This window comes from Amborella trichopoda, chromosome 10 (genome assembly GCF_054954075.1).
Source record: "Amborella trichopoda isolate Santa Cruz 75 chromosome 10, AtrichopodaSantaCruz75HAP2 v2.0, whole genome shotgun sequence".
NCBI classification, from domain to species: domain Eukaryota; kingdom Viridiplantae; phylum Streptophyta; class Magnoliopsida; order Amborellales; family Amborellaceae; genus Amborella; species Amborella trichopoda.
Window position 1 is genome coordinate 31,623,272 of NC_142345.1, and position 13,418 is coordinate 31,636,689.

A 13,418-nucleotide genomic window follows, 5' to 3' on the forward strand; every position below is an offset into this window, starting at 1 on the left:
TCCGTTTTTGTCGCCGATTCGATCCGTCCATGGCGATTCCCTCCGGTTCGACTCGACGTTTTTTTAAACACTAATCTCATCCCATTACGCGTAAAAAGACAAAACAAATGGCGCAAAAAAATGTTCAAAATATTTTCAAAGTCCAGTCTTCATATTATTGGGTGCTGCTCATCTATAAACAATTTGATAACTTTTCAAGGGTGCAGTTGAGCAAGGAGCGGTTGGATTTGTTTATTATCATTTAATTTATTATTTCAAGTTTATTATCATTTAATTATTATTTTAATGAAAATTAATTATAATAATAAATTATTTATTATTTATCTGACATAAATTTATAATCAGTTTTATATATAAATTTATCTTTTTGAAAAGCTATTCTTACTTTATTCAAAATAATTTGTTGAAAATCACATATTTTTCATAAAAAATAGCTGAAAATCATCGATAAAGTTAGATTATTAAATAATATTTTTTCTATTGAAAGATTATTAAATAATATTTATAAATATTGCTAGATACATTCTTAACTGTTAACAAAATAATGTTATCATCATCATCATCATCATCATCAATGCTTTTTCCCAACTAATTGGGGTCGACTATACGAATCATGATCTGTCATTCTACTCTATTAAGGGTTATACCCTCAGTGAGGCCATAAATTCCCATATCTTTTCTCACTACCTCCAACTATGTCTTTGGCCCTACCATTGTCCTATCGGCAAACTTTCTTCCCCTACAACATAAAACTTATACACTTCCCCTTATCCAACCGGTACATTCTGAATGGAGGGTTAAGATTGCCCCAATCACAATGTCTTTACACTATTTTATTTTTAAGTTTTTTTCTATAAACTATTTTGACACTAAATTTTGGACGTCCAATCCTCTATAAAACTCGCACTAGTGAGAAATATAAAAACAATATTTTCTATAAAATAAAATGACCAAACTAGCCCTAAAAGATTCAAGGGGTATTTTGGTCATTATATTTTATTCAAAAAATTATTTTTAATACTTTTTATAGGTGCGCCCCAATGAGAAGATGACACGTACTAAATTTCATATTTATACAATTTGTATAAAAAAGACTAAAAATAAAATACTTTAGATGTCGGATCAAAGATCAAACGGTGAGTGGCTCTCTTGATCAAAGTTAGACGGCTGGATGGTAGGAGAAGCATAGATCTTCTATGCTGTAGGGGAAGTATAGAAACCTTTCATTTTCTTATTTAAAGCCTTCCACTTGAATTAACTTGCACCTGATAACAAGTGTTGTCTGTACCACACATGGCCAGTCCACCTAAGTCTACTCTATCACATTTTGTCGCCTATTGGTGCCTCATATTTTTTAATGTATTCAGTTTGACTTTTCTTGCTACTCATCCATATCAATATCCTCATATCCGCTACACTCATTCTATGGGTATATTATTTTTTGACCGCCCAGCATTCTGCCCTATACAACAAATCTGGTCTTACAGTTGTCCTATAGAACTTTCCCTTCAGCTTCATTGGTGTGTGGTATTCGCATAAAATTTTCCCTTTTTTAAAATTCTTAGGGTTTTTTACCCCATATGCTAGCAAGTCCCAGGCTCAACCTAAGCACAGGAACATGTGCACTAAAACATTAGAAGGTTTAGATATCTAAAAAGGGGATCGGGAAGAATTCAAAAAGATTTATTATTTAATTGCACTACTTGGTAAGCCCCAATGGTTGCTATCCTTGGCTGGTCAGCAAATGGGGAAGAAAAATACGGAGTACATCGATAAGCAATGGCCATTGATGATTGGGTATTATCCTTTGATGTATTGGAGCCCACATAGGAGTTAAAGTTCCATAGAGTTTCCCACCACTGTTCCAATTAGGTCCAACAATGAGTGGCTCTCTTGATCAAAATTGGACGATTGGATAGTAGGAGAAGCATAGATCTTTTATATTGTAGAGGAAGCATATAAACCATTTATTTTCCTTTTTATAGCCTTCCACTTGAATTAACTTGCACCTCCTATTAAGTGTTGTACTGGGTTTGTGCCACACATGGCCAGTCCACCTAAGTTTACTCTCTCACATTTTATCGCCTATTGGTGCCTCACATTTTTTAATGTATTCAATTTGACTTGTCTTGCCACTCATCCGTATCAACATCCTCATATCCATTACACTCATTTTATGGGTATATTGTTTCTTGACCGCCCAACATGGGCCCTATAGAGCAAAGCTGGTCTTACAGTTGTCCTATAGAACTTTTCTTTCAGCTTCATTGGTGTGCTGTAATCACATAAAATTTTCCCTTTTTTAAAAAGTTTAAGGGTTTTTTACCCCATATGCTGGCAAGTCTCAGGCTCAACAAAGGCTTAGGAACATGTGCACTAAAACATTAGAAGGTTTAGATATCTAAAAAAAGGATGTAGAAGAATTCAAAAAGATTTACTGTTTAATTGCACTACTTGGTGGGCCCAATGCTTGCTTTCTTTTGTTGGTCAGCAAATAGGGAAGAAAAGTACATAGTGCATCAATGAGCAATGGCCATTAATGACTGGGTGTTATCCTTTGATCTACTGGAGTCCATAGAGGAGTTAATGTCCCATAGATTTTCCCACCACTGTTCCAATTAGGTCTAACAGTGAGCGGCTCTCTTGATCAAAATTGGACGCCTGGAAGGTAAGGGAAGCATAGATCTTCTATGTTATAGGGGAAGTATAGAAACATTTTCCTTTCCTATTTATAGCCTTCCACTTGAATTAACTTACACCTCCTAACTGTTGACTATGTGGCATTTCAAGGACTTAAAGCCAATAGTCTTATGCTCAGTAGGAGTTAGAGAGAGACTGAATCTAAGTGTGTAGCGCACTGGGGCCCAGATTCTTATACACCAAGTATTTGAGGCATTGAGAGTATACGTTTTAAGAGTGTGAACTCTTGGGGAGGTGTGAGGATCACCTCCTAATCAAGAATATATTGATTAGAATGCCTCATAGTTGCTGTGATAAGCCAAGGCTTGGAGAATCCAATCGAGAATAATAGAACCCGGGTATTTAAAAGAGTATTCGCTCTATATGGAATGGTTGGCTCATGGGATATAAGCCCGTATCCCGATACGAGATCGGTCCATAGCATGTGCACTCACAGTCGTATGGAGAAGCCACTCTTCTAAAGTATTATCTGACTTATGGGGAAGCCATCGTAAGACTAATGTGTATAGAAATAGAGATATCTAGAGAGATAAAGAGACGAGAGAGAGAAAGTGAGGACATGAGAAAGAGATGTCTAAAGAGATAGAGAGACGAGAGAGAGGATGTGAGAGAGAGAGGGTAATTTTGAAAAAAAAAATGACACTTAACGAAATAATAAGTAGGAACCTCCTCTCACTTAATATATAATAAAATCCATCCGTCCTTCAACCTGGCATTAAGCCCTAAGTTCAACATCACAGGCCCTCTTCAACCTACATGCCATATAAGGCCAAGTCTTGCAATGGAAGCTGATAACCCAGATTAACGACAACCAATAAACTGCACTAGCAGTATCATCAGTCTATCCAAAGCAAAACGAAAATAGCCCCAAATTTAACCAAACTTATGGGAATACTCAAGTTAGGTTGAAAGTATTCTTCTAAATTCACTAAGTTTGGACATTTAAGCAGCAAATGTCCTTTATAAGTGAAAGGTGGACAATGTGATGTAGCCAAGTATTAAAAAATTTATTCTTTCTTTTTATTCATACTAGCTAGAACATTCACAAATGTTTAGGATACAACATTAATTTATTCAATAAACCACAATATGGGATCATCTCTTGCATGCCATTATAATTTTATACAATCAAACAAAAATACAATGCATGAAGAATCAAGAAACATGAAGCCATTAGAATTACCGAATACATTGCCTCAGGTTACCCCAAGGACTTCATACATCCCACATTAGGTCTCTTCAACCGATGGCATACGGGATTCAATCTGAGCCATTGGACCTATATGTAGTTGTAAACTAGTGAGCCTACGTCAGCATTTAGATGCTGCCTAAATTTTAAACGGTGCGATCCAAAATCATAAAAAAGACAAAATTCAAATTTTTTATTTGAAAATATTCATTTAATAATTCTTAAGTGGTTCCCAAAAGTTTTGATTAAAAATCGTGCCTTTCATGGTCTTCTAAGAGACTAAATTTACATTATGCGCCCATGGAGTATATAGTAAACATGCTCTTTATTTAGTAAAGTGTGTTTACTATGGTCCTCGGATGGAGCATATTCCATGCTACCTCAAACCTATTTAAGAGATTCGAGGGAAGGGGACATTCGCAATTAGGGAACGGGCATGGGTCCACACTCTAGTCAGTAGATTCCACTGTTAATATCACCCCATTGATAATTTCAGAAAAGGTAACTCCCAATCTACTTGAAAAAATGGATAGGGCCCATCTTCCAAGTTTAATTAAAAAGAAAAAATAACAAAAAGAGATTGACAATTATATTGAATTAATCAATAGAGAAATTTTCAATATTTTTTTTTTTCGGTAAATCAGTGGGGAATAGAAGCCGTACCCGTTTAAGAGATTCAAAGTTATCTTGAATCATAAGATAGAGAAATTCTCAATTTTTATTTTTTGGTAGATAATTGGGGAATAGAAGCCCCTACCCATTTTAGAAATTTTTTAATTTTTTTTGGGTAATTAGAAAATCTCATATTTGATTTTGCTAATCAGCACTGCTCATCCGGATAGTTATCTAGAAATATCTTTTTTTCTCAAGTACATAGATAGTGCGATATAGAAATTCGTCTTAAAGGGATTAGTTTGAGATATTAAATAATAAAAAAACTTGGATCTCAAAATCTCATTCATCGGTTTCAGCTCAATAATAATAATAATAATAATAATAATAGTAATGCAACAGTACGATCCTGCAGGAGCATGAAATATTTTGGCGCTAGTATAAAAAGGAGGGTGGATTTCGAATGCCTATTTCCGCCTTGACCTCATGACCCAACCATCTCTGGCCCTGCCTTGACCTTTTGACCCTACGACCTCCGTGCTCCCCAAGCTTCCTCCTCCATTTAAACCTGCCAACTCCCAAGCAACTGATTTGCTCTCTCTCTCTCTCTCTCTCTCTCTCTCTCTCTCTTCGTTTTTCCATTTTTTTAGATTGGGTTAGGTTAAATAGAATGGGAGAAGCCATGAATCAAATTTGGAGGAATGTGGTTGAGTTTTCAGGCCGGTTTCAATCATTCTATGTTCGAACCAGTGAAGTTGGGATGGAGTACTTCTCTTCAAATGGTTCTCTTTTTCTTCTTCATGCCCTTTCTTCTGTTTTTCATTTGGGTGTTTTTGCATGTGTTGTCTTTGTTTTGGCTGGAAAGAGGCTCGAGAGTTCTCAATTAGAAACCTTGTCAAAACCCAGGTTCAGTCTTCATTACAAGCTTAGCCTCTTCCTGTGCTTCGCATTGTCTGCGCTTTATGCCTTTCTTTCGGTTTTCAATTTCATTTTCTTTCGAGGTGGAGGAGGAGGAATGAAGTCGTTCATTGCAATTGAATCCGATTTGATCATCAGAACCTTGGCTTGGTCTGTAACCTCGGCTTATTTGCACTCGCATTTACCCAAGGGGGGAGGAAACAAGTTCTCTCTCTTGTTGAGGATATGGTGGCTTTGTTTCTTAATTCTTTCTCTAACCATCTCCATTCATGACTTCTTCGCATTTCGTCCCAGTCTCCAATTGATTCCCCTCTACTACTTATATGTCGATGGGTTCACGATTCTCTGCGCCTCTCTTCTCTGTTATATGGGGTTCTTCGTAACCATTCGAAATCCTAACTGTGAAGAAACCACTATTAGAGAACCTCTGCTGAATGGGACATTTGTTGAAAGAAAACCAGGAGAAGATGGTGAAAGGAGACCTTATGCAACTGCAGGTCTCTTTAGCGTTTTCACCTTCTCTTGGATGAATCCATTGTTAACAAAGGGCTACAAAAAAGCATTGGACCTCGATGATGTCCCCGAGCTTGCAGAGCCAGATAGTGTTAATGGGGTTTACCCTGTGGTTAGAGAGATGCTTGAAGGCAATGCGGTGAGCACATGGCAACTAACTCGAGCTTTGGTAATCTCAGTCTGGAGAGAAGTCTTCATCACTGGTTTCTTGGCTCTCTTATACACATGTGCCTCTTATGTGGGTCCTTATCTCATCGAAAGCTTCGTCCAGTATCTCAATGGGATTCAGCAGTTTGAGAACCAAGGATACTTCCTGGTCTTTGCATTCTTCTTCTCTAAATTGGTTGAGTCCCTCGCCCAAACGCGCTGGTTTTTCATATTACAGCAAGTTGGCATTCGTAACAGAGCAGCCCTGGTTGCCATGATTTATCGAAAGGGACTTTCTCTCTCTAGCCAATCGAGGCAGAGCCATACGAGCGGCGAGATAATCAATTTCATGAGCGTGGACGCAGAGAGGATCGGTGAATTCAGTTGGTATATTCATGACCTTTGGATGGTCCCGGTTCAAGTGCTTTTTGCTCTATTGATTTTATACAGGTGCCTTGGCCTTGCCTCTGTGGCTGCCTTGGTTGCCACCATTCTTGTGATGCTTGCCAACGTTCCTTTGGGGATTCTTCAAGAGAAGTACCAAGACAAGCTCATGGAATCTAAGGACAAGAGGATGAAAGCCATGTCTGAAATACTAAGGAACATGAGAATCCTCAAACTTCAGGGATGGGAGATGAGGTTTCTCTCGAAGATCATCGACTTGAGGAAGGTTGAATCGAGCTGGTTATGGAAGTTTCTTTACACGGAGGCCATGAGCACCTTTGTTTTTTGGGGTGCTCCAAGTTTTGTCTCTGTGGTCACCTTCGGAGCTTGCCTGCCTCTGGGCATCCCTCTTAAATCAGGTAAAATTTTATCGGCTCTCGCCACTTTCAGGGTTCTTCAAGAACCCATTTACAATCTCCCTGATACCATATCCATGATAGTTCAAACCAAGGTTTCTCTTGATAGAATTGCTGCATTTCTTCGCCTCGGAGATCTTCAAAGTGATGCAGTTGAGAAGCTCCAAAGGCATTCTTCTGAGATTGCCATAGAAGTAAGCAATGGGTCTTTCTCTTGGGACAGTTCTTCTCCAACCCCCACCCTGAAAGACTTGAATTTTCAGGTCCTACATGGCATGAGAGTGGCAGTTTGTGGTACCGTTGGTTCGGGCAAGTCGAGCTTGCTCTCTTGCATTCTTGGAGAGGTTCCCAAGGTCTCAGGGAATGTAAAAGTGCGTGGAACAAAGGCTTATGTGGCTCAATCTCCTTGGATTCAGAGTGGGAAGATTGAAGAAAATATATTGTTTGGGAAGGAGATGGAGAGAGATAAATATGAACGTGTTCTTGAAGCTTGTGCATTGAAGAAGGATCTTGAGATTTTACCATTTGGAGATCAGACAGTCATAGGCGAGAGAGGAATCAATCTGAGTGGTGGACAAAAGCAGAGGATACAGATTGCACGTGCTATATATCAAGATGCCGATATCTATCTGTTTGACGATCCCTTCAGTGCTGTTGATGCCCATACAGGAACCCATCTCTTTGAGGTGATTCTTAAACTAATTGATTGATTAGCTATTAAGTTACTGAGCACATTTCTGTTGCCATGAAACTGCATTTTCTTAATAAATTATATTTATCTGCTCTATTCAATTTCTATGCTTTCCTGTTGTAGGTTTTCCTTGTCTTTTAAGTTTAACTTTCTTGAGATTCTTTAGTCCATTTGTCTGATTAGTTTCTGTCCTTGTAGGAGTGCTTGCTCGGGTTTTTGGCTTCAAAAACTGTGATATATGTGACACACCAGGTGGAGTTCTTACCTGCTGCAGATATTGTGCTGGTGAGTTGCTTTTCTTTCTAATATCTCTCTGCATTACTTCAAAGTTTCAAACTGCTATACGTGGACAACTTGATTTACAAATGGCTTTTGAACTATTAGAGAAAGCTCATGCATTTTTCTGAACTACTTATAAACCAGTACACTGTGAATTTTGTGTAGGTTATACGTGATGGGAGGATTACCCAAGCTGGGAAGTATGACAGCATTCTAAGCTCTGGAACTGATTTCATGGAACTGGTTGATGCTCACAAGAAGGCCCTCGAATCCATTGATTCTGTTAACCTCGGAAAACAGGAGTTTAGTAATTTAGAGAGTTCTCAAAACACAGTGAAAACCTCCACAAGTGCTGAGCCAAAACTGGATGTTCAGGTAGGTAGAGTAAATGAACCAGTAGTTGAGAGCCAGAACAAGGGACAGCTTATTCAGGAAGAGGAGAGGGAGAAGGGGAGTGTTGGGTTTTCAGTTTATTGGAAATACATCACAGCTGCATATGGAGGAGCTCTCATTCCACTTATATTGATGGCTCAGATCCTTTTCCAAATCCTTCAGATTGGTAGCAATTTCTGGATGGCTTGGGCAACCCCTGTCTCAGAGGATTCTGAACCAACAGTTAGCCCCTTGCTTCTGCTACTAATTTATGTTTCTTTGGCAGTGGGTAGTTCCTTCTGTGTCCTTGCAAGGGCTTTGCTTCTTGCGACTGCTGTGTACAAGACCGCTGCCAATCTGTTTGAGAAGATGCATCTGTCTATATTTCGTTCTCCAATGTCATTCTTTGATTCCACACCAACTGGACGTATCCTGAACAGGGTGAGTTTTAATGCTTCGCTTCAATGTAGCTGAATTTTTTGTTAATTCAGACTGCAGAAACCTTGGTTTGGGGAAACTCAAGTTGGGTTTGGTGGTTTCTACAGAATGTTCTTTTGTGTGTGTGTGTGTGCGTGCGTTCATGTGCATGCATGTGTGTGTGTGTGTCTTTGTTTCTTTTTTTCTGGGTATGTGGTATACCAAATGGTCCTTACTTATTGCAGGCATCAACTGATCAAAGCGCAGTGGATATGTCAATACCTTTCCAGATTGGAGCCTTTGCTTTTTCAGTAATCCAACTTCTTGGTATTATTGCGGTTATGTCACAGGTTGCCTGGCAGGTTTTCATTGTGTTCCTCCCTGTGATTGCTGTCTCTATTTGGTACCAGGTAATGCATTCTACCTTGCTGTTAAAATTGAAATGGCCAGCACTTTGTTATGGTTCCACCTTTTTATGACTTTTCTTAGAGATGAACCTCCCATCATTCTGAGAGAATCTGAAATATGAGTAAATATGTCATTGGAGGATCATTTTAGCAAGTAGGACCATGAAGAAAGTTCAAACTGATATCAGCTTTATTGAATTTAGATTAGACCAATAAAGTGAAATGTAAACAATCATAATCAAATACCTCTTGGTGTTTCTCTTGTCATTTCTTTCATATAAATCCTAATTTCATTTCAATCAATCTGGCTATGCAGGAATATTGATATTAGTTGTGGAGTTGTATAAATATGTTGGAGTTTTTAATGTTCAAGTTCTACGAGGTTGTCGATGTGCTTGAGCATTGACAATTTCCTACATTGATCTACTTCCTTATGATCTCAGTTATTTCCTCCTAATTTAGAGCTTGGCAGTTCTTATAGGGCTCAGTCGTTGGAATTGGTTTCTGACCTCTCTCTGAAATGTGTGGTATTGATTACTGTCCTATAAACCTTGTGGAGTGGCAAAAAAAAGAAGGATTGACTATCGAAGGAATTCTGAGTTCTTATTTGGCCACTTAACATTTGATGCAATCAGTGGATTTCCCTGAATTGTCTCAAGATTTCAAAGACATAAGAAATCACACTTTCATCATTCTACCTTTTATTTTAGGTGTGCACGATGTGGCACTCAATCGTTCAATTCTTGCTCCCCATAGTCTGCAAACTTCATCTCTTGTTATTCTTTTGAAGATTTCCATAGGAATCAATAGAAAAGGCAAATACCTTATGATACATCCAGTGTTCGCAAAACCGGGCGATCTATTTTTTAAAATTGATTCATTAAAATCCATTTTTTTTAGTAATTTTCAACTTCATTTGAATATGTTTTGTTTTAATCATTCTTTATATGCTTTTCATATTTTAGCAGTATTTTTTTTTTTGTATTTTTTTTATTTTCTTCAACACTTTTTTGACCGCTTGGGACTTGCCCTGTTAGAGCGGTTGAATCAACCAGTTTACCGGTTAGGCCGGTTAATCTGCTTCCGGGCCCATTTTCTGGTTAACCGTTCCGGTTCGATTTTGTGAATACTGGATACATCAGATTAGGCTCGGTTATTAATAGAGTGAATAGATCTGCCCTTTCTTAAAATCTATCTTCTGACCTTTTATTTTAGGTCTGCACGATGTGGCACTCAATCATTCAATTCTTGCTCCCCATTGTCTGGAAACTTCATTTCTTGTTATTCTTCTGAAGATTCTGTGAATTTTTACTTTGTTAGGAAAAATTTCTTATTCTGATTCTCTTGGCCCATGTCTTTGTTTAACAGCAATACTACATACCAACTGCCAGGGAATTAGCTCGGTTGGTTGGGGTGTGCAAAGCTCCAATCATACAGTATTTTGCCGAGTCATTATCAGGTTCAACGACCATCAGGAGTTTTGATAAGGAATCAAGATTCATGACCACCAATCTAAAGCTGATAGATGCATATTCCAGACCTAAGTTTTACAATGCGGGTGCAATGGAATGGCTCTGTTTCCGATTGGATTTGCTCTCATCCTTAACATTTGCTTTCTCATTAGTTTTCTTGGTCACTTTGCCTGAGGGAATTATCGATCCTGGTAGGCCCATATTGAGAACTTTTATCGATTACCTTTTCCATTCCCTGTCCAGGGAGTCATCACTGTCCAATGCAATGGTGGGCTTTGATGGAGAGTGAGCGCTGGTCATATCCTGTTCCAACGGTTCTCACTCTCCTTTATTGTCCATTGAAATCCGACAGTGATAAGCTGAATGGAGTCTGGTTTTCCATTGTCCTTATGATTCTACTTTATTTTCACTTAATTATGGGCACAAGACGCAGAAAGGAAGGCACAGATCAGAAATTTGACCTCGCCTTATTTTCAGGCATTGCCGGCTTAGCTGTGACATATGGACTGAACCTGAACATGCTACAGGCATGGGTTATATGGAACCTATGCAACCTTGAGAACAAGATGATATCAGTGGAGAGAATTTTTCAATATTCAAGTATGCCTAGTGAACCTCCTCTTCTAATAGAAGAAAGCAGGCCAGACCCTAACTGGCCCTTAATTGGGGAAGTCAAAATTCATGATTTGCAGGTAACACTTGAAAGAATGAATATTTGTGTGTGTGTGCGAGAGAGAGAGAGAGAGAGAGAGATGATTTATCTTTTGTTTTGTTGATGTTCTTTTCTGGTATGAATAGGATTCATTTTTATTCTTCTTTCCTTAAAAGGACAGCATTATCATTTTAAAAAGAAATTCTGAAATTGTGATTTGTTTATAACAAAAAAGTGGATGCCATGTTTTGCCTATTTCTTCCAGTATAGTTAGTGTTTTAGCAGATTAGTATCAAATTAAACTATATGTAGAAGAATCCATCCTACACAAAAATGAGTCTATGTACAGTTGAATCTACCAAAGAAAGGAAATAAGGAAATAAGTGGGCCCGGTTTGGTCTACTTCTTTGGCAGGCATGTCACCGTCTAAATTCATTTCCGAGAGAGAGAGAGAGAGAGAGAGAGAGAGAGAGAGAGAGAGTTCCCCAGGGCTGGGAGATTCACGTAATGGGAGGCCCGGTGGTCAAAACCAAGATTACCTATATAGAAAAGAATTTTATGGTTATAGAGAGTGACCTATGCATTTTGTTTGTTCAGGTCCGGTATGCCCCACAACTACCTTTAGTTTTGAGAGGCATTACATGTACATTCCCTGGAGGGTTGAAGACGGGGATTGTTGGTCGGACTGGCAGTGGAAAATCCACTCTCATTCAAGTCCTCTTCAGGATCGTGGACCCCGTCGGAGGCCAAATTCTCATGGATGGTATTGACATCTCCTGTATAGGACTCCATGACCTGCGCTCCAGACTAAGCATCATTCCTCAAGATCCCACCATGTTTGAGGGAACCATCAGAAGTAACCTGGACCCCTTAGAAGAGTACTCTGATGGTGAGATTTGGCAGGTGAGTTGTTAGATCCGTGCTTAGTTCATATAATTTTACTTGACCTTGCCTTTTGGTTTTCATGCAAAAATAAGTTTTGTTGGGCAACTATTTCCTAATTCAGGCTCTAGATAAATGCCAGCTCGGAGAGGAAGTCAGGCAAAAGGACCTAAAATTGGAGTCCTTAGGTGGGTTCTTTTTCTTTGTTTTGTTAACTTCATCCCTCTCCGTTACATGTCACTTCTAAGCGCGCACACACACACAAACATGCATCCTAATGTCTTATACAAGCAACCTTCAGAATATGAAGACAGCTTTGTGAAGTTTAGCTTCTCATGATGTATATATACATACTTTGCAGTGTCAGAGAATGGAGAGAACTGGAGTGTGGGTCAGAGGCAGTTGTTGTGCTTAGGGAGAGTGCTTCTAAAGAAGAGTAAAGTGTTGGTGTTGGATGAAGCAACTGCCTCGGTTGACACCGCAACTGACAGCCGTATCCAGCAAACCATCAGGAAACACTTCTCTGATTGTACTGTTATAACCATAGCTCATCGTATTGCAACTGTTCTTGATAGTGACATGGTCTTGCTGCTTGACAATGGTCAGTATAAATTTAAAATGCATTGCTTTTGTATCATGGAGTCATCTTCTTTTTAATGCTTATTCTAATACATTGTTTTTGAGCAGGCATTGTGGCTGAATTTGATTCTCCTTCCGTGTTGTTAGAAAACAAGTCTTCCTATTTTGCTAAACTTGTGGCAGAGTACACCATGAGATCGAGCACTTGTTCGGAAAAATGATCCATCTGTAGTGTGATTATGATATGAGGATGACGATGATGCAAATTCGAAGTTATTGGATGCACCCTGTAGGCAGTGTGCAATAAAGGAAGGTGTGAACTCAAGCACCCTTCCACAGTCAGATATGAACCTACAGTGCAAATGCTGATGGTCTTCAAATACTTGTTTTACCATTTTGAAAGTCAAGAGGGTTTTTTTGGTGTATAACGAAATGTTTCATTGCTTAGTCATATGTTTGAGAGAGCTCGTACCCTTAGTATTTTAAAGGATTTTTCAAAATAGTTGCTCTATTTTCCTTCTGTTGGTGTTTTTCAAGCTAAAGCAAAGTATGCTAAGTGAAGTTTTAAGTCTTATAGGATCTGGAAACAAGCCTCTCTATGGGTTTATGAGTGTGAAATTCAGTTAGCATTTAGCACCATGGGGACTTGGAAGAGAGATTTGGGGCTTCTGGGTACTTGAAGTGGGTATCACTAATTCACACGGCGGTTAATCTCAATGGCCTTACATAGAGACCTGACTTTGGACCATGATCAGACGACTTCTCGCTGCTATTAACAAAGAATCTCT

General features: G+C 38.7%; 1 protein-coding gene across 1 annotated transcript; it reads left to right on the forward strand.

Moving 5' to 3' along the window:
• The first annotated feature begins 4,967 nt into the window (after positions 1 to 4,967).
• LOC18429793 (ABC transporter C family member 3-like) lies at positions 4,968 to 13,130 on the forward strand. The gene is made up of 10 exons (XM_088848722.1): positions 4,968 to 7,565; positions 7,769 to 7,855; positions 8,015 to 8,662; positions 8,884 to 9,048; positions 10,414 to 10,708; positions 10,995 to 11,209; positions 11,767 to 12,072; positions 12,176 to 12,239; positions 12,413 to 12,652; positions 12,739 to 13,130. Exons 1-10 carry the CDS (start codon positions 5,172 to 5,174, stop codon positions 12,849 to 12,851), a joined length of 4,527 nt encoding a protein of 1,508 aa, XP_088704848.1. The 5' UTR covers positions 4,968 to 5,171; the 3' UTR covers positions 12,852 to 13,130.
• Positions 13,131 to 13,418: the final 288 nt, after the last annotated feature.

Coding starts and splice junctions, on each gene's coding strand:
- LOC18429793 (XM_088848722.1), top strand. CDS start 5,172: ATGGGAGAAGCCATGAATCAAATTTGGAGGAATGTGGTTGAGTTTTCA. Junction 8,663..8,883: donor CTGGACGTATCCTGAACAGG/GTGAGTTTTAAT, acceptor TACTTATTGCAG/GCATCAACTGATCAAAGCGC. Junction 9,049..10,413: donor CTGTCTCTATTTGGTACCAG/GTAATGCATTCT, acceptor TTTGTTTAACAG/CAATACTACATACCAACTGC.